At 70.0% G+C, this 23,515-nt stretch overlaps 3 protein-coding genes across 3 annotated transcripts in view; 1 reads left to right on the top strand and 2 right to left on the bottom strand.

The window, feature by feature from the left end:
- ATG4D (autophagy related 4D cysteine peptidase) overlaps positions 1-16,540 on the top strand; it is a 19,200-nt gene extending 2,660 nt beyond the window's left edge. The window contains exons 3-16 of the mRNA XM_080571449.1: positions 298-468; positions 550-636; positions 4,981-5,410; positions 11,515-11,911; positions 12,806-12,889; positions 12,971-13,144; positions 13,926-13,930; positions 14,650-14,861; positions 14,969-15,033; positions 15,136-15,254; positions 15,605-15,683; positions 15,780-15,856; positions 16,002-16,121; positions 16,232-16,540. Coding sequence (XP_080427575.1) covers positions 298-468; positions 550-636; positions 4,981-5,410; positions 11,515-11,911; positions 12,806-12,889; positions 12,971-13,144; positions 13,926-13,930; positions 14,650-14,861; positions 14,969-15,033; positions 15,136-15,254; positions 15,605-15,683; positions 15,780-15,856; positions 16,002-16,121; positions 16,232-16,399 — 2,188 coding nt within the window. The 3' untranslated portion in view covers positions 16,400-16,540. The remainder of the gene's footprint in view (positions 1-297; positions 469-549; positions 637-4,980; positions 5,411-11,514; positions 11,912-12,805; positions 12,890-12,970; positions 13,145-13,925; positions 13,931-14,649; positions 14,862-14,968; positions 15,034-15,135; positions 15,255-15,604; positions 15,684-15,779; positions 15,857-16,001; positions 16,122-16,231) is intronic.
- On the bottom strand, positions 4,220-5,530 carry S1PR5 (sphingosine-1-phosphate receptor 5). Its single transcript, XM_080571526.1, is given in 4 exon segments — positions 4,220-4,660; positions 4,662-4,766; positions 4,768-5,100; positions 5,102-5,530. Coding segments are annotated over 4 exon segments (1,245 nt in total). The 5' UTR covers positions 5,483-5,530; the 3' UTR covers positions 4,220-4,234.
- A 155-nt stretch (positions 16,541-16,695) lies between the features above and the next one.
- Positions 16,696-22,922, bottom strand: KRI1 (KRI1 homolog). Its single transcript, XM_080571524.1, has 19 exons — positions 22,787-22,922; positions 21,691-21,758; positions 21,488-21,593; positions 21,283-21,376; positions 21,129-21,183; positions 20,949-20,998; positions 20,749-20,839; positions 20,570-20,647; positions 19,432-19,571; positions 19,232-19,349; positions 19,054-19,149; positions 18,755-18,925; positions 18,217-18,301; positions 18,051-18,112; positions 17,836-17,968; positions 17,619-17,749; positions 17,457-17,521; positions 17,259-17,354; positions 16,696-17,144 (listed from the first exon to the last, which is right to left on the bottom strand). The coding sequence occupies exons 1-19, from the start codon at positions 22,866-22,868 to the stop codon at positions 16,856-16,858; spliced, it is 2,010 nt and encodes a 669-aa protein (XP_080427650.1). The 5' UTR covers positions 22,869-22,922; the 3' UTR covers positions 16,696-16,855.
- Positions 22,923-23,515: the final 593 nt, after the last annotated feature.

Raw genomic sequence — 23,515 nt, 5'->3', positions numbered from 1 at the left:
CATGACCCCCCCATGCCCAGGGGGCTCTCCCCACCCCCCCAGGACCCCCCCCCATCCCCTCCCAATCCCCCCCCAGCCTCTTGGGGCTCTCCCCACACTCCCCAATTCCAAACCTCCCATACCCCCCATCCCCATGGGGCTCTCCCCACCCCCCCCCATGACCCCGCCGTCCCCACGGGGCTCTCCCCCCCACCCCCCCATGACCGCCCCCCACCCCCCCCGCCCCCCCCCCGCCCCGCCTCACGGCTCACCTCCCCGAAGTGCATGTAGATGTACTCGCGGGGCGCGCTGGTGCAGCTCGGCGCAGCCGATCTGCTCGGCGAAGTTGGCGATGCCGATGGCGTTGCTGGGGTCGAGCTGCTGCACCAGGAAGTCGCAGCAGGCGCGCACCACGCTGTCGATCTGGTACATGACGGCGCCGTTCATCACGTGCAGCACGCAGCGCTCGCCCACCGAGATGGACGCCGTGTAGGCGAACTCCACCAGCCGCTCCATCACCCGCGGGTGCACCCCTTCGATGGGCACCACCTCCATCGCCTGCTCGCGCAGGCCGGCCGTGAACATGGCCTTGAAGACGGGGCTGGACGAGGCCAGGACCACCTTGTGGGCCGGGAAGTCGGCGGGGGGGGCGTCGCGGTAGCGCACCCGCAGGGTGACGTCGCAGAGCTGCCGGCTGAGCCGCAGCTGGTTCATGATGCCGAAGGCGTGCTTGGGGTGCTCCTCCAGGGTGTAGCTGAACGAGCGGTTCCCCTGCCCCGACGGCGTCACCTCCGCCTGGCACTCGGCGCGTACATGGCCGGAGGAGCATGGCAGGCCCCCCCCCGGGGGGCTCGGGAGGTGGTGGGGGGGGGGGTTGGGGGGTGTCCGGGGGGGTTACGGGTGGGCTAAGAGGGGGCCGCGGGGCTCCCGGGGGGCGGCGCGGGGACGGGCGGTGGCGGCGGAGCTGTGGGAGAGAGGAGGGGTTAGAGGGGGGGGGACGGGGAAACTGAGGCACGGGGGGGGAAGGGGACCCCGAATTATCCCTGGGGCATTTGGGGGAAACTGAGGCACGGGGAGGGAAGGGGACCCCCGAATTATCCCTGGGGCATTTGGGGGGAAACTGAGGCACGGGGAGGGAAGGGGACCCCAAATTATCCCTGGGGCATTTGGGGGAAACTGAGGCACGGGGGGCGGGAAGAGGCACCCCCAGATCACCCCTGGGGCATTTGGGGGAAACTGAGGCACCGGGGGGGGAAGGGGACCCCAAATTATCCCGGGGCATTTGGGGAAACTGAGGCACGGGGGGGGACACAACACTCCTCGCCCCCCCAGGGTCATCCCTGGAGCATAAGGGGGGAAACTGAGGCACGGGGCAGGAAGGGGGCACCCCCAGATCGTCCCTGGGGCATTTGGGGAAACTGAGGCACGGGGGGGGAAGGGGAAGGGGACCCCCCCCCCGCGGATCATCCCTGGAGAATGGGGGTGGGGTGGGGAAAGAGGCGCAGGGGAAAGGGGGGGGCATAGGAATGGGGGGGGCCCCCCACGATCCCCAGCACCCAATGGGGAAACTGAGGCACGAGGGGGGCAAGGGGGGGCAGGGGAAGGGAACCTCCAGGTAGAACGGGGGGGAGGGGGGCACGGGGGGGGGGACCCCGGTGTCAGCCCCGATACACGCGGGGGGGGGGAACTGAGGCACGGGGGGGGGGGGGTCCCAGTCCCCTCCCCCCCCCCCCCCCGTAACCCCAATTCCCTCCCCACCCCCCCCCAACTATCCCAGTGCCCCCCCCCCGGATATTTTCTTTTGGGGGGGGGGGGGAAGAACCCCAACCCTAACCCCAAAAACACCGAACCGGGTGTGGGGGGGGGGAGGACTGGGCCCCCCCCCTCCCCTCGGTGTAAACAAACCGGGGGGGGGGGGGGGGAGAGCAAAGGGAGCGGGGGGGGGGGCGGTCCCGGGGGCGGGGTTCTGGAGGGGGGGGGGGGGTCCCGGGGACGGGGGGGGGGGGGGTCCCGGGGAAGGGGGGGGGGGGTCCCGAGGAGGGGGGGGGGGGGGGCTGGGGGGGGGCTCACCCGGCCATGGCGCGGCCCCGGCGGCTGCTGGCGGCGCGGGGGGGGGGGGGGCGGTGCGGGAGGGGGGGGGGCGGGGGGGGGCCGTGACTAAGCAGCGCGCGGCGCCCACGTCACAGTAAGAGTCCCCCCCCCCCCGCCTTGGCCACGCCCCCTCCTTCTCTGGCCACGCCCACCTCCCGTGACGTCACCCGCAGGCCACGCCCCCGCGCCGCGTGTCCCCCCCCCCTTCGGGTTTCCCGCCAGAATAAAAGTCCTCGGGGGGGGGGGGGGGGGGGGGGGGGGGGAGGGGTCAGAAGGGGGTGGGGTGGGGGGGCGTGACGTCACGGGGGGGTGTGGCCCCTGAGTCACGTGGGTGGCGCGTGCGTCACAGGGGGTGGCCCCGTGGCCCTTGGGTGGCCCCTGGGGTGGCCGCGGGTCCCCTGGGTGTCCCCTGGGTGTCCCCTGGGGGGTCCCCTGGGTGTCCCCGTGTCACCCGGGGCTGGGGCGTCTGGGTGTCACCTGCCCCCTGGGGGTGTCCCCAGGTCCCTTGGGTGTCCCCCTGTCCCCTGGGGTGTCACCTGCCCCCTGGGTGTCCCCAGGTCCCTTGGGTGTCCCCCTGCCCCCTGGGGTGTCCCCATGTCCCCGGGGTGTCCCCGTGTCCCCTGGGTCCCCCCGTGTCACCCTGGATTGGGACATTCCGGTGTCCCCTTGGGTGACCCCTGTCCCCTGGGGTGTCCCCGGGTCCCCTGGGTGGCCCCGTGTCACCCGGGGCTGGGGCGTCTGGGTGTCACCTGCCCCCCTGGGGTGTCCCCAGGTCCCCTGGGTGTCCCCCTATTACCCTGCACAGGGACGTTCTGGTGTCCCCGTGTCCCCCTGGGTGTCCCCCTGTCCCCTGGGTCCCCCCGTGTCACCCTGGATTGGGACATTTCGGTGTCCCTTGGGTGACCCCTGTCCCCTGGGGTATCCCCGTGCCACCCGGGGCTGGGGCGTCTGGGTGTCACCTGCCCCCTGGGGTGTCCCCAGGTCCCTTGGGTGTCCCCCTGTCCCCTGGGGTGTCCCCAGGTCCCCCTGGGTGTCCCCGTGTCACCCGGGGCTGGGGCGTCTGGGTGTCACCTGCCCCCTGGGGTGTCCCCCATGTCCCCTGGGTCCCCCCGTGTCACCCTGGATTGGGGACATTTCGGTGTCCCTTGGGTGACCCCTGCCCCCTGGGGTGTCCCCAGGTCCCTTGGGTGTCCCCCTGTCCCCTGGGGTGTCCCCGGGTCCCCTGGGTGTCCCCGTGTCACCGGGGGCTGGAGTATCTGGGTGTCACCTGCCCCCTGGGGTGTCCCCATGCCCCTTGGATGTCCCCCTGTCCCCTGGGGCTGGGGTGTCTGGGTGTCACCTGCCCCCTGGGTGTCCCCATGTCCCCGGGGTGTCCCCGTGTCCCCTGGGTCCCCCCGTGTCACCCTGGATTGGGACATTCCGGTGTCCCTTGGGTGACCCCTGTCCCCTGGGGTGTCCCCGGGTCCCCTGGGTGTCCCCCTGTGCCCTGGGGTGTCCCCAGGTCCCCTGGGTGTCCCCGTGTCACCCGGGGCTGGGGCGTCTGGGTGTCACCTGCCCCCTGGGGTGTCCCCGTGTCCCCTGGGTGTCCCCCTATTACCCTGCACAGGGACGTTCTGGTGTCCCCGTGTCCCCTGGGTGTCCCCGTGTCCCCTGGTGTCACCCTGGATTGGGACATTTCGGTGGCCCTTGGGTGACCCCTGTCCCCTGGGGTGTCCCCGGGTCCCCTGGGTGTCCCTAGGTCACCCTGGATTGGGACATTCTGGCATCGCTGTGTCCCCTGGGGTGTCCCCTTGTCCCCTGGGGTGTCCCCGTGTCCCCTGGGTCCCCCCGTGTCACCCTGGATTGGGACATTTCGGTGTCCCTTGGGTGTCCCCACGTCCCCTGGGGTGTCCCCACATTACCCTAGGTTGGGACGTTCTGGCGTCCCCGTGTCACCCTGAGCGTCCCCGTGTCACCCTGAGCGTCCCCGTGTCACCCCGCGGCTGGGCCCGTCCCGCTGCCACCCTCGGCTGGGGACCTCTCGGTGTCCCCCGCGCTGTCCCCAGCGGAAGGGGACTCAGCGAGCCAGCGGCTCCAAAAAGCTCCAAAATCGGCTTTTTTTATTACAAACGCGTTACAAAAAAATTGAGCCGGGGGAGGGGGGGAAGCAAAGAGAGCAGTGGGGTCACGGGGGGGGGGGGGGGGGACAACAACAGTGACAAGACAGGGACGGGGACCCCCCCAGGCTTGACGGGGATGGGGGGGGGACAGGGATGGGGATGCGATGGGGACAGGGACGGGGACACGGGGACGGGGACAAGGACGGGGACAGCGCCAGGCCCCCCCCCACATCACCCCTGCCCCCCCTGCGCCCCTTTCCCCCCCTGGGGCCCCCGTCGAGCCGCTGGTGTCCCCCCCCTCCGCCCTCGCCGTCCCCGAGCGGCTCCCGCTTCCCCCCCCGGTGCCGGGCAGCCCCCTCCTGGTCCCTTCGCCGGGGGGGTCGCGGCAGCAGCCCCCCCGCCCCCAGCAGCCTCCCGACGGCGCGGCACAGCTCCCGGCTGGTCAGGGTGTAGAGCAGGGGGTTGAGCAGGGAGTTGGCCATGGCCACCCCCCAGGAAATAATCGGCCTGGTAGAGCACGGCGCACGCCCCCGGGCACCCCCAGGCGTCCAGCAGCAGGAGGAGGAAGAGGGGCAGCCAGCAGGCGATGAAGGCCCCCCACCACCACCGCCACCGTCCGCAGCAGCGCCAGGTAGGCCCGCGCCCTCCGCCTCCCCCCCAGGCGCCGCCCGCTGCCCCGCGCCGCCCGGTAGACGCGGGCGTAGAGGATGACGATGGCCACCAGGATGGCGAGGAAGAGCGCCACGCAGAAGAAGACGTAGCCCTTGGAGTAGAGCGGCAGCACGGTGGAGCAGGCCGCCAGGTCCCCCAGGCAGTTCCAGCCCAGGCCCGGCAGCGCCGCCAGCGCCACCGCCGCCCCCCAGCTGGCCCCCGCCAGCGCCAGCATCCTCCCCTTCTTGTCCCCGCGGGCCACCGCCACCCGCGCCATGGTGGAGGTGCCGCTCCACCGCGATGGCCAGCAGGCTGAGCACCGAGGCGGCCAAGGTGGCGAAGACGCCGCCCTCGCGCAGGAACCAGAGCGCCGGCGTCAGGCGCAGCGTGGTGGCGCCGGACATGGCGATGTTGGCGGTGTAGGCCACGCCGGCCAGCAGGTCGGAGAGCGTCAGGTTGCCCAGCAGGTAGTACATGGGCGAGTGCAGCTTCTTGTCGCGCCACAGGGCCACCAGCACCACCAGGTTCTCCAGCACGATGACGCCGCAGACGGCCAGGAAGGCGACGGCCTCGGGCCGCAGGCTGCCGCGGTAGCGCCCGGCGTGCAGCTTGCCCGTGTAGTTGTAGTGCAGCGCGATGATGGCGTTGTCCGGCGGCTCCATGGCGGGCGGCGCGCGCGGCTACATGGCGGGGGCACCGGGGCGGGGGGGGTGGGGGGGGTGTGGGGGGGTCCGCTGGGCCTGCGGGGGGGAGGGGGGGTGTGAGTGGGGGGCACCCATGGGTGGGCATGTCATGGATACATGTCTGTGGGGCACCCATGGGTGCTCGTGTTGTGGGTATACGTGTGTGGGCACCCGTGGGTGCTCGTGTTGTGGATATATGCGTGTGGGGGGCACCCATGGGTGCTTGTGTTGTGGATATATGCGTGTGGGCACCCGTGGGTGTTGGTGTCATGGATAAACACATGTGGGGCACCCATGGGTGCTCATGTAGTGGATATATGTGTGTGGGCACCCGTGCGTGTTGGTGTCATGGATAAACAGGTGTGGGGCACCCATGGGTGCTCATGTCGTGGATATATGCATGTGAGCACCCGTGGTTGTTTGGGTTGTGGATATATGTATGTGGGGCACCCATGGGTGCTTGTGTTGTGGATATACGCACGTGGGCACCCATGGGTGTTGGTGTCATGGATAAACATGTGTGGGGGCACCCATGGGTGTTCGTGCCGTGAATATACACATGTGGGTGCTCACGTTGTGGATACACACATCTGGGGCACCCATGGGTGTTCGTGTCATGGATATCCGTGTGTGGGCACCCATGGGTGTTCATGTCGTGGATATATGTGTGCGGGGCACCCATGAGTGTTCGTGTTGTGGATATACGTCTGTGCGGCACTCATAGGCGTTCGTGTCATGGATACCTGTGTGCAGGGCACCCCGTGGGTGCTCGTGTTGTGGTTACAGGTGTGCAGGGCACCCATGGGTGTTCGTGTTGTGGATATACGTCTGTGGAGCACACGTGGGTGTTCATGTCATGGCTGTACGCATGTGGACACCTGTGGGTGTTTGTGTCATTGACACGTGTGTGGGGCACCCATGGGTGTTCGCACTGTGGATACATGCATGTGGAGCAGCCATGGGTGTTCGTGTTGTGGATACACATGTGTGGGGTGCCCACTGGTGTTCGTGTCATGGATACACACGTGTGGGGCTCATGTGGGTGCTCACGCTATGCCGACACACGCGCGTGCAACTCACATGGGTGCTCACTATTGACACGCGTGTGCAGCTCACGTGGGTGCTCACGCCGTGGATACACACGCGCGGGAGCCGTGTGGGCGCTCATGCTATGGCTACACGCGCGTGCGACTCACGCGCGTTGCTGGGCACGTGTGCACGGGGCTCCCCCCACGGCCCCACACGCGTGTGCACCACCACGGGGCTCCCTGCACGCGTGTGCACCAACACGGGGCTCCCCCCACGGCTCCACATGCGTGTGCACCACCACGGGGCTCCCCCCCACGGCCCCACACGCGTGTGCACCACCACGGGGCTCCCCGCACGCGTGTGCACCACGTGTGGGTGAGCGACGCGTGTGCACGGGGCTCCCCTGACGCCCCCCCGCGCTGTGCACGGATGCGGGTGCACCCCCACGGCCCCACACACGTGTGCCGGCGGGTGGGGAGGGCCACGCACGTTTGCACACCCACGGGGGGGGGGGGCAGGGGGGGGGCACGCTCACCCCCTTCGGGTGCTGACCACACGCGTGGGTGCTCGCGTGGGGTCCGCGCCAGCGCATGCGCTTTTATGGGTGCTCCCCACCCCCCGGGGTGTGTGTGTGGGGGGGTTCTCCGTGCGCACGTGCGTGCACGCTCACCTGGGTGCCCCCCCCCCCCACCCGTGGGATCCCTGCCCACCCATGGGTGCCCCCCCCCGTGGGATCCCCGCACCCCTTTTGCGCGTCGCTGCCCGCGGGCACCCGCCGCCGTCTCGCCCTTCCCTCGCGCCCACGCCGGCTCGGGGCGCCGCGGGCACCCACCGCGGTTGGGGGGCTCGGCCCCCCCCCCCCCCCCAAAAAAAAAAAATCCCTGCCCCCCCCCCAGGAACCTGCCCAAATATTTGGGGTGGGTGGGGATGGGTGCGGCCGGGCCCCCGGGGCGCTGCCGGAGAAGGGAGGGAAGGGGGGGGCGGGGGGGGCCGGGGCACCCAGCCTGGCGGGGGTGGCACCGGTTGGGGGGGGGGGGGGAAGGAATGGGATTGGGGGGGGGGGCTGTGGGAAGGGGGGGGGGGGCTGTGGGGTATGGGAATGGGGGTGGGGGGGTCCTGAGGGACGTGGGAATGGGGGGGGGGGGGGCTGTGGGGTATGGGAATGGGGTGGGGGGGGGTCCTGAGGGACGTGGGAATGGGGGGGGGGGGGGCTGTGGGAATGGGGGGGGGGGGCTGTGGGGGTATGGAAATGGGGGGGGGGGCTGTGGGAATGGGGTGGGGGGGTCCTGAGGGATGTGGGAATGGGGGGGGGGGGGCTGTGGGGTATGGAAATGGGGGGGGGGGGGCTGTGGGAATGGGGTGGGGGGGTCCTGAGGGATGTGGGAATGGGGGGGGGGGCTGTGGGGTATGGGAATGGGGTGGGGGGGTCCTGAGAGCTGTTGGGATGGGGGGGGGGGGGCTGGGAGGTGTGGGAATGGGGGGGGGGGGGCTGTGGGAATGGGGTGGGGGGGTCCCGAGAGATGTGGGAATGGGGTGGGGGGGTCCCGAGAGTCGTGGGAATGGAGAGGGGGGGTCCTGAGAGCCCCGGGAATGGGGGTGGGGGGGTCCCGAGAGTCGTGGGAATGGAGAGGGGGGGTCCTGAGAGCCCACGGGAATGGGGTGGGGGGGTCCCGAGAGTCGTGGGAATGGAGAGGGGGGGTCCTGAGAGCCCCGGGAATGGGGTGGGGGGGTCCCGAGAGCTGTGGGAATTGGGGGGGGGGGGGGGTCCTGAGAGACATGGGGATGGTGGGGGGGTCCCAAGAGCTGTGGGAATGGGGTGGGGGGGGTCTGGAGAGACGTGGGAATGGGGTGGGGGGGGGTCTGTGAGCCCCGGGAATGGGGGGGGGGGGGTCCTAAGAGCTTTAGGAATGGGGTGGGGGGGTCTGGAGAGACGTGGGAATGGGGGGGGGGGGGGGGGGCAGGGAACCGTGGGAATGGGGAGGGGGGGGGGGGGTCTGTGAGCTATGGGAATTTGGGGGGGGGGGTCCCGAGAGCCGTGGGAATGGGATGGGGGGGTCCGTGGAAATGGGGGGGGGGCGGGGGGGGGGGGTCCTTACTTGGCCCCCCCCCTTAAAAAACTCAGCCGCCCCCCCCCCCCCCCCCTCCCCGTGCCTCAGTTTCCCCACCCGCTCCCGTTCCCCCTGAGGGGGGGGCCGTGCTGGGGGTGGGGGGGGGCAGCGGGGGGGGGGGGTCGCTCTCTCCTTACCCGCCCCCCCCCCCGGGGTGCCCCCCCCCCCCGGGACTCACCGCGGGGACCCGGCGCCGCTCCGCCGCGCTGCGCTGCCTCCGGTGGGGCGCGGCGGGGCCGGGCGGGGCCGGGCGGGGCGGGGGCAGCTCCTGAATTTGGGCCGCCCCCCCCCCCCCCCCAAAAAAATTCCTCCCCCCCCCCCCCTTCATCCCGGCTGGGGGGGAGCGGGGGGGCGAGGACCCCCGAGGTGCCCCCCCCCGAGGGTGCCCAAAGCCCTCCAGGGACGTGTCCGAGCCCCTCTCCGCCCCCCCCCAGGTGTGTGTGACCCCCCCCCCCCATGTGTGACCCCCCCCAGGTGTGTATGACCCCCCCAGGTGTGTGTGACCCCCCCCCCCCCCCTGTGTGACCCCCCCCAGGTGTGTGTGAACCCCCCCCAGGTGTGTGTGACCCCCCCCCCAATGTGTGTGCCCCCCCCCCCAGGTGTGTGACCCCCCCCCCCCAGGTGTGTGTGCCCCCCCCAAGTGTGTGTGACCCCCCCCCAGGTGTGTGTGAACCCCCCCCAGTGTGTGTGACCCCCCCCCAATGTGTGTGCCCCCCCCCAAGTGTGTGTGACCCCCCCCCAGGTGTGTGTGCCCCCCCCCCAGGTGTGTGTGACCCCCCCCCCAATGTGTGTGCCCCCACCCAGGTGTGTGACCCCCCCCCCCCAGGTGTGTGTGCCCCCCCCAGGTGTGTGTGCCCCCCCCAGCTGTGTGCCCCCCCCCCAGGTGTGTGTGCCCTCCCCCAATGTGTGTGTGCCCCCTCCAGGTGTGTGTGACCCCCCCCAGGTGTGTGTGACCCCCCCAGGTGTGTGTGCCCCCCCCCCAATGTGTGTGCCCCCCCCCCAATGTGTGTGACCCCCCCCAGGTGTGTGTGCGCCCCCCCCCAATGTGTGTGCGCCCCCCCCAGGTGTGTGTGACCCCCCCAGGTGTGCCCAAGCCCCCCCCAGGTGTGCCCAAGCCCCCCCCAGGTGTGTGTGCCCCCCCCCCAGGTGTGTGTGCCCCCCCCCAGGTGTGTACCCCCCCCCGGTGTGTGTGAACCCCCCCCAGGTGTGTGTGACCCCCCCAGGTGTGCCCAAGCCCCCCCCCAGACGGGCACAACCCCCTCTGTGGGCATCCCCGAGCCCCCAGGACACCCCTGAGCCCCCCCCCTCTAAAACTTCGAGCCCCCCCCCCCCCCAATTCAGCCCCCCCCAGATGCACCCGAGCCTCTAAGACGTACCCAAATCCCCCCAAAATGTGCCCCAAATCCCCCAAAATGTGCCCCAAATCCCCCAAAATGGGCCCAAGCCCCCCCCAAATATCCCCAAGCCCCCCCCCAAAATGTGCCTGAGCCCCCCCAGATTTGCCCCGAGCCCCCCCCCCCCAGATCCCTTCTGGAGGTGCCCGAACCCCTCTTTAAGGGTTCCCCCAGGCCCCCAAAAATCCCCGAGCCCCCCTAAAATCCCCGAGCCCCCCCAAAATTCCCCGAGCCCCCCCCCAAATCCCCGAGGCCCCCCCAAAATCCCCGACCCCCCCCCCGGCGCCGGGCGGGGCCGCCGAACCGGTCGCCCCGGCCGTCTGTCTGTCTGGGGCTGCCCGCGTCTGGCCGTCCGCGCCCAGCGGGCAGGCCCCGGCCTGCACCCCAAAACCTGCCCGGGGAACCCCGACCCCGTCGGGACCCCCCCGACCCCAACCGGGGAGTCCCAATGGGGTGTGGGCGCCCCAAATCCACCGGGGCACCCCAAATCCTTCAGGGCGCCCCAAATAGGGAACCCTGAATCCACCAGGGCACCCCAAATAGGGCACCCCCAAATCCACCAGGGCACCCCAAATCCATTAGGGCACCCCAAATCCACCAGGGCACCCCAAATCCTTCAGGGCGCCCCACATAGGGCACCCCAAATCCCTCAGGGCACCCCAAATAGGGCACCCCAAATAGGGAACCCTGAATCCATCAGGGCACCCCAAATAGGGCACCCCAAATCCACCAGGGCACCCCAAATCCATTAGGGCACCCCAAATCCATCAGGGCACCCCAAATAGGGCACCCCAAATAGGGAAACCTAAATCCCTCGGGGCACCCCAAATCCTTCAGGGTGCCCCACATAGGGCACCCCAAATCCACCAGGGCACCCCAAATCCATCAGGGCACCCCAAATAGGGCACCCCAAATAGGGAACCCTGAATCCACCAGGGCACCCCAAATAGGGCACCCCAAATCCACCAGGGCACCCCAAATCCATTAGGGCACCCCAAATCCCTCAGGGCACCCCAAATAGGGCACCCCAAATAGGGAACCCTAAATCCCTCAGGGCACCCCAAATCCCTCAGGGCACCCCAAATAGGGAACCCTAAATCCCTCGGGGCACCCCAAATCCTTCAGGGTGCCCCACATAGGGAACCCCGAATCCACCAGGGGCCCCATCCTAAGCAGGGCACCCCAGAAGCGCGTGGGGACCCCAAATCCACCAGGGTGCCCCAAATAGGGCACCCCAACTCCATCAGGGCACCCCAAATAGGGGACCCCCAAATCCATCAGGGCGCCCCAAATCCATGTCTTGCCCCCCCAAATGGTACCCCAAATATCTGTGTGTCCCCCACAAAATGTGACCCCAAATGTTGTGAGCCCCAAAAACGTGACCCCAGATATCCCCGTGTCCCCCCAAGTGTGACCCCAAATATCCGTGTGCCCCCCCAGAATGTGTCCCCAAATGTCCCTGTCCCCCCCCCCCCCAAAACGTGACCCCAAATGCCCCCCCCCAAAGGCCCCAGGTGGCGCACCAGGCCCCGTCACCATGGAAACCTCCCCCCCACTTCCGCCCGGCCGCGACGCCGCTTCCGGTTTCTGCCCTCACCGAAAATGGCGGCGGCCGTGCCCGTTGGCCCCGCCCCCCGCCGCCGGGACCACGCCCCCCCGCCGCCGGGGCCCCCGCCCCGCCCCGCGCGCCGCCGCCGCCGCCATGAGCGCGGGCCCGCGGCGGGGGGGGGGCGGCGGCCGCGGGGCCCCTCCCGGCCCCGGTTCCGCTTCCGCTTCCGGTGCCGGGCCCGGTGAAGGCTCCGGTTCCGGTTCCGGGCCCGGTGAGGGGCAGCGGGTGCGGGGTCGTTTCCTGTCGGCCTTGAACAGCGTCCGATATGGTGGGGGCCGGTACCGGGGGGCACCGGGGCGGCACCGGGGGGCTTGGGATGGGGACCGGGGGCACCGGGGGGGTACCGGGAGGCACCGGGGGGGCACCGGGGGGCTTGGGATGGGGACCGGGGGCACCGGGGGGGTACCGGGAGGGCACCGTGGGGCTTGGGATGGGGAACGGGGGTACCGGGGGGGTACTGGGGGGGTACCGGGAGGGTGTTAGGGGGTACTGGAAGGGCACCGGGGGGCTTGGGATGGGGAACGGGGTTACTGGGGGGGCACCGGGGGGGTGTGAGGGGTTACCGGGGGTGTACCGGAAGGGTGGGAGGGGTACCGGAGGGGTACGGGAGGCTCAGGGGGTTTTGGGGGGGGGGTTAATGGGGTCGGGGGGGTCCTGGGGGTCTTGGGATGGGGACCGGGGGTTACCGGGGGGGTCCTGGGGGGGTACGGGGGGCTCAGGAGGTCCTGGGGTGGGGAGTAATGGGGTTGGGGGGGGACCGGGGGTCACCGGGGGGGTACTGGGGGGGTCCCGGGGGGGGTCCCGGGGGCTCGGGGGGTGCTTGGGGACAGGGGTAATGGCTCGGAGGGGTCCCAGGGGTCTTGGGATGGGGACCAGGGGTTACCGGGGGGGGTCCCGGGGGGGTACGGGAGGCTCAGGGGTCCTTGGGGGGGGGGGGGAGAAATGGGGTCGGGGGGGGGGACACAGGGGGACAAGTGGGGGGACAGGGCCCTTGTAGCGCCGTTTTGGGGACCTGAGTGTCCTGGGAGCTTTTTTTTAGGGGGGGGTCCTTATTAGGGGAAGGGGTCACCGACCATCCCAGGGGGGTCACCGACCATCCCGGGGGGGAGTCACCGACCGTCCCGGGGGGGTCCCGGTTGTGTCCGTCCCCCCCCCCCCATAGGCTGGACCCTTCGACCCCGCACCCGCTTCAGCCCCGCAGCCCCGCTGCACCTCCTGGGCCGCGCCTACTGCCTGGCAACGGAAGGTGAGCGCGACGAGGGGGGGGGGGGGGGTGTCCCAGGACCCTCCGGGACCCCCAAATTTTCTTGTGTCCCCCCCCCCCCAGAGGACGCCGAGCGCTTCCGCCGGGATTTCTGCTCCCGCCTGTGGCTGACGTACCGGCGCGACTTCCCCCCGCTGCCCGGCACCGCCTGGAGCACCGACGGCGGCTGGGGCTGCGCCCTGCGCTCGGGGCAGATGCTGCTGGCCCAGGGGCTGCTCCTGCACCTCCTGGGGCGAGGTGGGGCCCCCGCGAAGCTCGGGGAACCCCCCCCCCCCACACACACACACCCCACGGCACCCCGAAATCCTTCCCCGGAGCCCCACGCTGGGCGCGGGTCGGGGGAGAGGCTGGGAAGAGGCCTGGGTGTCCCCTGGGTGTCCGGGTGTCCCCCGGGTGTCCCCTGGGTGTCCCCAGTAATCCTATATTGTCCTGGGTTGGGGGGTTTGGGGTTATTTTGGGTGTCCCCGTGTCCCCTGGGTGTCCCCTGGGTGTCCACAGTCATCGTATGTTGTCCTGGGTTGGGGGTTTTGGGGTTATTTTGGGTGTCCCCATGTCCCCTGGGTGTCCCCTGGGTGTCCACAGTCATCGTATGTTGTCCTGGGTTGGGGGGTTTGGGGTTATTTTGGGTGTCCCCGTGTCCCCTGGGTGTCCCCGCATCCCTGTTGATCCCGGATTGCTCTGGGTTGGGATGTTTTGGGGTCCCTTGGGGTGTCCCCATGTCCTCTGGGTCGAGGGTGTCCCCCGGGTGTCCCCCGGGTGTCCCCGGTGATCCTATATTGTCCTGGGTTGGGGGGTTTGGGGTTATTTTGGGTGTCCCCGTGTCCCCTGGGTGTCCCCTGGGTGTCCCCAGTGATCCTATGTTGTCCTGGGTTGGGGGGTTTGGGGTTATTTTGGGTGTCCCCGTGTCCCCTGGGTGTCCCCTGGGTGTCCCCAGTCATTGTATGTTGTCCTGGGTTGGGGGTTTTGGGGTTATTTTGGGTGTCCCCGTGTCCCCTGGGTGTCCCCTGGGTGTCCACAGTCATCGTATGTTGTCCTGGGTTGGGGGTTTTGGGGTTATTTTGGGTGTCCCCGTGTCCCCTGGGTGTCCCCGCGTCCCTGGTGATCCCAGATTGCTCCGGGTTGTGATGTTTTGGGGTCCCTTGGGGTGTCCCCGTGTCCTCTGGGTCGAGGGTGTCCCCCGGGTGTCCCCCGGGTGTCCCCGGTGATCCTATATTGTCCTGGGTTGGGAGGTTTGGGGTTATTTTGGGTGTCCCCGTGTCCCCTGGGTGTCCCCGCGTCCCTGGTGATCCCGTATTGCTCCGGGTTTGGAAATTTTGGGGTCCCCTGGGGTGTCCCCGTGTCCTCTGGTTGTCCCCATGTCCCTGTTGATCCCAGATTGTTCTGGGTTGGGATGTTTTGGGGTCCCCTGGAGTGTCCCCTTGTCTCCTTGGGGTGTCCCTGTATCCCCTGGGTGTCCCTGGTGATCCCATGTTGCTCTCATTTGGGGTATTTGGGGGGGTTTTCTGGGTGTCCCCGTGTCCCCTGGGTGTCCCCGTGTCCCTGGTGATCCCATATTGCTCTGGGCTGGGGCGTTTTGGGGTCCCCTGGGGTGTCCCCGTGTCCCCTGGGACAGCGATGGGGACAGGGGGACAAGGATGGGGACAGGGACGGGGACGAGATGGGGACATGGGGACAGGGATGCCACCCCCCCCCCCCCCCCCCCAAAAAAAATCCCCCTAACCCCCCCCGCCGCTCGTTCCTAGACTGGACGTGGTCGGAGGCGCTGGGGGGGTCCCCGCTGTCCCCCCCCCGCGCCCCCCCCCGAGGCGGAGCGGTGGCACCGGGCGCTGGTGGCCTGCTTCGGGGACCACCCGCGGGCGCCCTTCGGCATCCACCGGCTGGTGGAGCTGGGGCGCGGCGCGGGGAAGAGGGCCGGCGACTGGTACGGGCCCTCCATCGTCGCCCACATCCTCAGGTGAGAACCTTCCGGGGGGGGGGGGGGGGGGGGTTCGGGGAGAGACCCCCCACCCCAAAAAAAAACACCCCCATGGGGTCACCCCCCCGTGTCCCCATCCCGTGCAGGAAAGCGGTGGAGAGCCGCCCCGAGGCCGCCGGGCTCGCCGTCTACGTCTCGCAGGACTGCACCGGTGGGTGCTGGGGGGCACGGAGCCTCCCCCCCCTTTTTTTTTTTTTAGTGTGGGGGGGGAATCAAGGCTGAGCACCCCGCCCCCACCCCCAAATTTCGGCAGTGTACAAGGGGGACGTGGCCAGCCTCGTGCAGGGGGACGCCAACGGGGCCGTGCTGGTGCTGGTGCCGGTGAGGCTGGGCGGGGAGCGCCTCAACCCCGGCTACGTGGAGGGCATGAAGGTGAGGCTATGGGGTGTTTTTTTTTGGGGGGGGCGGCTTCTGTCCCCGGGGGGGGGGCAAGGAGGGGATGGCCTCCGTCCCCGGGGGCACGGGGAGGCCCCTACGGAGGTGTCCTCCACCCCACGGCACCGTCCTCCGCACCGCGGCCGAGACCACCGCGGCGCCAACCTCCACCCCGTGGGCACGAGGGGGGGGGGGGGGACAAAACGGGGCCGTTTCCTGTCCCTTCGCCCCGTTTCCCGTCCCCTCATCCCGGGACGAGGCCGGCCTCCGCTCCCGGTGAAGGCCGCCGCCGTCCCCGCGGCCGTGTCACCGCCTCCCCCCGTGTCCCCTGTCCCCCCCCCCCCCAGGAGCTGCTGAAGCTCAAGTCCTGCGTGGGGATCATCGGGGGGAGGCCGCGGCACTCCCTCTACTTCGTCGGCTTCCAAGGTACCGTGGAGCCCCCCCCCCCCCGGGTGTCACCGCGGCCCCGGTGTCACCGCCACCCCCCGTGAGTGTCCTGTGTGTGTGTGTCCCCCCCCCCAGACAATTTCCTGCTGTACCTGGACCCCCACTACTGCCAGCCCTTCGTGGACACCTCCCGCGACGCCTTCCCCTTGCAGGTGGGTGCGAGCTGCCGGGGATGGGGGGGGGAAGATAAAGAAAGGAAAGGACGCGGAGCATTAATTAGGGGGGGGGGGCTAACGGGAGGGGGGTGGGGGGCTCCGTGGGGCGCCACGCCCCCCCCCCCCACCGCCCCCTCCCCAGTCCTTCCACTGCAGCTCCCCCCGCAAGCTGCCCTTCGCCAAGATGGACCCGAGCTGCGCCATCGGCTTCTACGCGCGCCGCGGGCGAGACCTGGAGGAGCTGTGCGCCGAGCTGGCCCGCGTGAGTGTCCCCCCCCCCCCGGTGCTTTTATTCCTGGGGGGGGGGGGCACCCTTAAGGCTCCCCCCAGTCCATTAACGTGGCTTTTTTCCCTTTTTTTCTAAAAAAAAAGGTGCTGGAGGCCCCCCCCGGCAAGGAGCGCTACCCCATGTTCACCGTGGCCGAGGGCCGGGCGCAGGAGCACGGCTTGGAGGAGCCGCGCTCGCCGCCCCCCCCGCCGGCCCCCCCCCGGCGCCACAGAGGCAGAAAAAACGGGGGGGACGACTTCGTCCTCCTCTGAGGGGGCACTCGGGGACCCCCCCACCCCAACGAGGGGGGAACCGTACACTGGATGAGCCCCGGGGGGGGGGCAACCCTGAGCCCCCCTCCCCTTCCCCTCAGGGTCGCTGCACGCTCAGGGCTGTTTTTCCGTTCCCAAGGGGTTGGGGGGGGGACACAAACACAAACACGAGCCGAATCCCCCCCCCCAACACCTTGCCGCACCCCACTCCTGGAAACTGTCCCCCGTGCCCCCCCCAGGAGCATGTGTTTCCCCCCCCCCTCCCCAAAATGGGGTCGTTTCGGCCGTCACGCTGCTCGCGGCGAGGGTCGGGGTTTATTTATTGTGGCTCAGGCCCCCCCCTCGGCCGCCCGTCCCATTAAAGGTGTACTTGAAGCTCAGCATCGCCTCATTTTGAGGGGGGGGGACACAAGGTGGGGGGGGGGGATGGACACAAAGTTGGGGGGGGGGGGTGTCTCACCGCGCCCCCCCCTCCTGCCGCCGCCGTTGCCGCAGCAGCTGCCGGTAGCGGAGGCGCCGGGGGTTGAGGCCGAAGGCTTGCAGCCGCCTCCCGGTGAAGTCGCGCCCCCCCAGGCGCACGGAAGCCCCCAGGGGGGCCGTACCCCGCGGCCGGACCCCCCCGTTAGGGGCCGGGGGGGGCGCGGACGCGGCCGGGGGGGCCCCCGCTCGCTGCCGCCGCTTGTCCCGTTGCTTCTTCCCCACTTTGGTTTTCGGGGCCGGGGCCGGTTCGGGCTCTTCCTCCGTGCTGCAGGGATTTTGGGGGGGGGGGTGAGGGGGTCGTGTGTGACCCCCCCCCCAGCCTGTAGTGACCCCCCCCCAGCCTGTAATGGCCCCCCCGTGACGCCAATCCCCCACGTACGTGGCCGCGAGGGATTTTAGGATCTGCCGCTTCTTCCACGTGTTCTGCGCCCGCCGGCTGTAGTTGGCCTGATCCTGCCGCTCCTCCCGCTCCGACCTGCAGGCGAGGACCCCCCCCCCGCAAAATCAAGGGGGGGGGACACGCAGGGACACCCCAAAGCCCCCCCCCCCCCTAAAAATGTCCCCCCCCCCCCCTCACCGGTACATGCAGGTCTTGCGCAGGGAGCACCAGCGGTTCAGCTCCTTGTCGTCAGCGGCCAGGATCTGGGGAGCAAAATGGGGGGGGTGTAAGGATCCTGGGGGGGGAGTCACGGGATGCTGGGGGGGGCAGGGGTGTGTGCCCCCCCCGGGGGGGCTCTACCTCGTCGGTGGTGAGGCCGAAGTCGCAGGGGACGACGTTGCGGTACTTGAAGCGGCAGGGCAGGTCCCCCACCAGGTCCTCGTAGTCCAGCCCATAATACTCGTCCAGGTACTGCTCAAAGGTGCCGGTGGCTGTGCCAAAATTTGGGGGGGGGGAGGCTCAGTAACCCCCCCAGGGAGGGGATCGGGATCTCAAAGGGGGGGGACCCCCACGTTACCGGGGTCGAAAGCCGGCTTCTCCCGCTCCACCGCTTCCCGAAAGCGCGTCCGGCGCCGCTTCTTGCCCAGCGCCGGCGCCTCCCTCTTCCTGGGGGGGGCCGGGGGGGCGGCGGGGTCGTAGTCAGCGTCCATCTTAAGGGGGGGGACAAGGGGGGGGGGGTCAGGTTCCCCCCCACCCCACCCCGGGTGTCACGGGGGTGGTAGGAAGACGCACCACGAAGTCGGGGTCTTCGCAGTGCGGCTCCCGGCGGCCGCTCCACGCGTCCCAGTTCCAGTCTGTGGGGGGGGGGGGGGGACACGTTAGGGACTTTGGGGGGGGGCGGTGGTGGCCTCGGGGGGGGCGGCGGTGGCCTCGGGGCGGTGGCCTCGGCCCTACTCACCCTCTGGCCCTTCCTCGTCCTCCTCGTCCTCGAATTGCGGCTTCTCCTCCTCGCCGCAGCCGTAGTAGTTGTCCCCAAAAACCTCCTGGGGGGGGGGGGCACGGGGTGGGGGTCAGTGGGGACGGGGGGGGGCTCGGGGACAGGACAGGGGACAGGAGGGGGACGGGACAGGGGGATGGGATGGGGAGGATCGCCACGAAGCCAGGCTGAGGACGAGGGGAGAGAGAAAGAACCCCAGCAGCAGGGATGGGGACGGGGACAGAGGGTCAGGACGGGGGTCGGGGTGGGATGGGGACAACGAGGGGACAAGAACGGGGTCGGGACGGGATGGGGACAACGAGGGGACAAGAACGGGGTCAGAGGGGACGGGACGGGGACAGGACAGGAGGAAAAGGGTCGCAGCAGGACGGGACGGGGCCGAACAGGATGGAGCCGATCCCAGTGGGGACGGCGCGAGGACAGAGGGACGCGGGGACACGGGGTTGGGGACAGGCCGGGGACGGGCTGTGACAATGGGGGGGGGGGGTCGGGGACCCACGGCCATCATGCGGTCGTGCTGGGCCGGGTCGAAGTCCCCCTCGAGCTGGCTCTCGCAGAAGCCGACGGCGGCGTTGCCGGTGGCCTCGCGCAGCCGCGCCAGGCGGGCGGCGATCTCCTCCCGCTTCAGGTTCTTCAGCTGCTTCAGCTCCTCCCGCTTCCGTGCCTTCTCCTGGGGACAGACGGACGGGAACGGGGCGGGCGGGGGGACAGAGGGACAGGGAGGGGACAGACGGGTGAGGGACGGATGGACTGGGACCCCCCCCCCCCGGCCAGCCCCACTCGTTTCGCACCGCTCACCTTCTTCTTCCTCTCCCGGACCTGCTCCCGCTTCTCCTTGCGGCGCTCGTCGCGGCGCCGCACCGAGGTGGCGATGCTCCGGGGGTACGTCTTCACCTGGGGGGGGGGGGGCACCGTCAGCGTCCCCCCCGTCCCCGTTGTCCCTTTGTGTCCCCCCCCCAAGGTTCCCCCTCCCCACCTGCTCGGCCCCCGGCTCCTCGAAGCGAAAGTTGTAGCGGCGCTCGAAGTCCTCCTGCCGGGCCAGGAAGAGCTCGCCCTCGTCCGAGGAATCGGCCACGCTCAGGCCGGGGGGGGCCCTGGGGGGGACACGGCGGTGAGGGGACAGCGGTGTCCCCGAGGGGCGGGGGGGGACGGGACGAGGGGGGTGTCCCCGCTCACCCCTCGCCGCCGTTCTCTTCGTCCTCCTCCTCCTCCTCCTCCTCCTCCTCCTCGCGGTAGCCCTGGTTGAGGATGTAGTCCCGCAGGAAGCGCTCCCCGGGGTCCAGCGCCGGGTCGGTCCAGTAGCGCTGCAAGGGCACCTGCGGGGACACGGGGCGTGGGGACATGGGGACATGGGGACATGGGGATGTGGGGACACAGAGCATGGGGACACGGGGACAAGGGGCTTGGGGACATGGGGTGTGGGGATACGGGGCCTGGGGACATGGGGACACAGCGCGTGGGGACACGGGGCGTGGGGACACGGGGTGTGGGGACATGGGGACATGGGGATGTGGGGACACAGGGCGTGGGGACACGGGGATGTGGGGACACGGGGACAAGGGGCTTGGGGACATGGGGTGTGGGGATACGGGGCCTGGGGACATGGGGACACAGTGCGTGGGGACACGGGGCGTGGGGACACGGGGTGTGGGGACATGGGGACGCAGGGCTTGGGGACACAGTGCTTGGGGACATGGGGACAGGGGGCCTGAGGACGTGGGGACACGGGGCGTGGGGTCATGGGGACACAGGGCCTGGGGACATGGGGCTTGGGGACATGGGGCCTGGGGACATGGGGACACAGGGCCTGGGGACATGGGGCTTGGGGACATGGGGCCACGGGGACACAGGGCATGAGGACGTGGGGACACGAGGACAAGGGGCTTGGGGACACGGGGATGCAGTGCTATGAGGGCTTGGGGACATGGGGCTTGGGGACACAAGGACATGGGGACAAGGGGACATGGGGCTTGGGGACATGGAGCCACAGGGACAAAAGGCCTGGGGACATGGGTCCATGGGGCTTGGGGACACGGAGATGAAGTGCTTTGAGGACTTGGGGACATGGGGCTTGGGGACACAGGACTTGGGGACATAGGGAGAAACAGCTTGGGGACACGGGGACACAGGGCAGTGAGGACTTGGGGACATGGGGCTATGGGGACATGGGGCTTGGGGACACGAACGCGGGGCTATGGTGACACAGAGCTATGAAGACATGGGGACATAGGGCCATGGGGACATAGGGCCATGGGGACGTGGGGACAGGGGGACACAGGGACAGGGGGACACGGGGACATCCCCAGCCCCTCACCAGGTCCCGCAGCGGCTCCTCCTCGGGGATGTCCCCTTGTCCCTTCAGCCAGCGGATGTAGTCCTCCTCCTCGCGGGCCTCGGGGGGGGGACACAGAGGGGACACAGAGGTGACACAGAGGTGACACAGCGCCCCCCCCGTGCCCCCCCCCCATGTCCCCAACCCCCCCCACCCCTCACCTTCTCCTCCGCCGTCCGGTTGCGGCGCCGCAGCAGCGCTGAGCCCCCTTCCTCCTCCTCCTCCTCGCTATCAGCCACGAAGGCTCGGAAGCTGGCGGGGCGGGGGGGGGGACACTCGGTCACGCCGCTGCCGTGCCCCCCCCCCCCCGGGTCCCCGTGTGCCCCCCCTGTCCCCGTGTCCCCCCCCACCGTGTCCCCACCTCTCCTTCAGCTCCCGCTGCTCCTCCACGTAGCTCTTGGAGGCCGCCCTCTGAACCGGGGGGGGGACAGAAATAGGGTCAAGGGGGCGGAGGGGGGGGCACAAACAGCGGTGCCCCCCCCCTCAAAACGCCCCCCCCCCCCCCAAAAAACCAGCCCCCCCAAAAAAACCACCCCCCCACCTTCTTCCTCTTGGCCGCTGCATCCTCCTCCTCCTCCTCCTCGTCCACGTATTTGCTGGGGGAAAAAGGAAGCGGGGGGGGGGGGGGGCTCATCCTTGCCCCCCCCCCCCAAAATAAAGTGCCCCCCCCCCCAAAAACCTGCCCCCCCCCTCACCCGTCCTGCTCCAGCACCACTTTCCGCTCGTAGTCCTTGAGGTACAGCGGCCGCGGCGCCCACTCGCCCTCGCTCTCCGACGACGACGACGACTCTGGGGACAGCGGGGACGATGCGGGGACAACCCCCGGGGGGGGGGGGGGCACAGCACCCCGGGGGGGGGCACAGCACCCCGGGGGGGGGCACACGACCCCCCCCCCGTTACCTGGGTGGCTGTAGAAGGTGGCGTCCCGCTGGTAGATGCGGGGGTCCTTGGTCTTCAGCAGGGCCAGCGTGCGGTAGAAATCCCGCTCCAGGCGGGGGTCCAGGGGCTGCGGGGGGGGGATTGGGGGGGCACCGGGGGGTTGGGGGGGCACCGGGGGGGTCCCGGGGGGGTCCCCAAAGTGCCCCCCCCCCCCCCCAACTCACCACCTCGTCCCCGCTGCTGTCCGAGTCGGACGTGGTGCTGGCGCCGGTGTCCCCATAGCGGTCCTGGACTGGGGGGGTGGGGGTATTGGTACTGGGGGGGGGGCTGGTGTCCCCTAATCCCGGTGTCCCCCTAATCCCGGTGTCCCCTAATCCTGGTGTTCCCCTAATCCTGGTCTCCCCCTAAATCCCTGTGTCCCCTAATCCCGGTGTCCCCCTAATCCCGGTGTCCCCTAATCCCAATGTCCCACTAAAATCCTGGTGCCCCCCTAAATCCCTGTGTCCCCAATCCTGGTGTCCCCTAATCCCAATCTCTCCTAGTCCTGGTGTCCCCCCAATCCCTGTATCCCCCCCAATCCTCGGGTACCCCAATCCCGCTGTCCCCAATCCCAGTGTCCCCCCAGTCCAGGTCTCCCCCCAAATCCCAGTGTTCCCAATCCCAGTATCCCCCCTAGTCCCGGTGACTCCCCAGTCCTGGTATTCCCCCTAATCCCAGCATCCCCCCAGTCCCCATGTCCCATAATCCCAGTCTCTCCCAGTCCCAGTCTCCCCCCAATCCCGGTCTCCCCTCAATCCCAGTGTCTCCCCTAATCCCAATGTCCCCCCAGTCCCAATCTCCCCTAATTCCAGTGTCACCTAATCCCAGTATCCCCCCTAGTCCTGGTGACCCCCCTAATCCCGGTCTCCCCCAGTCCCAGCACCCCCCCTAATCCTGGTATCCCCCCAACCCCATGTCCCATAATCTCGATCTCCCCTAATCCCAATGTCCCCCCCAATACCAGTCTCCCCCAGTCCCAGTCTCCCCTAATCCTGGTATTCCCCCAATTCTGCTCTCCCCCCTAATCCCGGTCTCCCCCTAATCCCGGTCTCCCCCAATCCCGCTCTCCCCCCTAATCCCGGTCTCCCCCAATCCCGGTCTCCCCCAATCCCGGTCTCCCCTAATCCCGGCCTCCCCCAATCCCGGTATCCCCCTAATCCCACTCTCCCCCCTAATCCCAGCCTCCCCCCGCTCCCGGTAGCCCCGCCTCCCGGGATCCCGGTGGCCCCGCCCCCCCGTGACCCCTCCCCCCCCGGTGCCGGCGGCCCCGCCCCCGCTCACGCCGCTGCAGCTCCTCGCGCCGCCGGTACCGCCCGTAGCGCTCGGCGAAGGCCGCGTTCACGCGCAGCCCCGGCCCCGCCATCGCCCCGCGCCGCTTCCGCCCCCCCCGCTGTCACGTGACCCGCCCCGGCCCCGCCCCCGCCCTTAAAGCGGCAACTCCCCGAGGGTGGGCCCGCCCGCCGCGGGTTCAAGGCGAAGCCCCCCCCCCCCCCCCTCCCACCCCGATGGTTCCCCCCCCCCCCCCGCCGCGCTTCGGCCAATCGGCAAGCGGCTCCGGGAGGTGGGCTGCCGCTGATTGGCTGGAGGCGCGGGGGGGGGATTCAAAATGCGGCCGGGGACGCACGTGGGAGCTCTCCCCCACGAGGCTCCCCCCACCACCACCCCCCCATGAGACCCCCCCCCCCCTGAAACTCCCCCCCATGAGACCCCCTCCCTGTGAGACCCCCCCCCCGTGAAACCCCCCTATGAGATCCCCCTGACCGCCCCCATGAGACCCCCTCCCCGTGAGACCCCCCCACAAGACCCCCCCGAAACTCCACCTCCTTGAGACCCCCCCCCCATGACACCCCCCCACATGAGACCCCCCCCCCAGTGAGATCCCCCCGACCCCCCCACGTGAGACTCCCCCATGAGACCCCCTCTCCGGGAGACCCCCCCAAAACTCCCCCCACTTGAGACCCCCACCAATGAGACCCCCCCGCTCCCCCCCACTTGAGGCTCCCCGTGAGG

Source organism: Anser brachyrhynchus, assembly GCF_964034855.1.
Source record: "Anser brachyrhynchus genome assembly, chromosome: 32".
Classification (NCBI taxonomy): Eukaryota; Metazoa; Chordata; class Aves; order Anseriformes; family Anatidae; genus Anser; species Anser brachyrhynchus.
The sequence above is the reverse complement of the archived record's forward strand: the minus strand, read 5'-3'. Positions and strand labels throughout refer to the sequence as shown.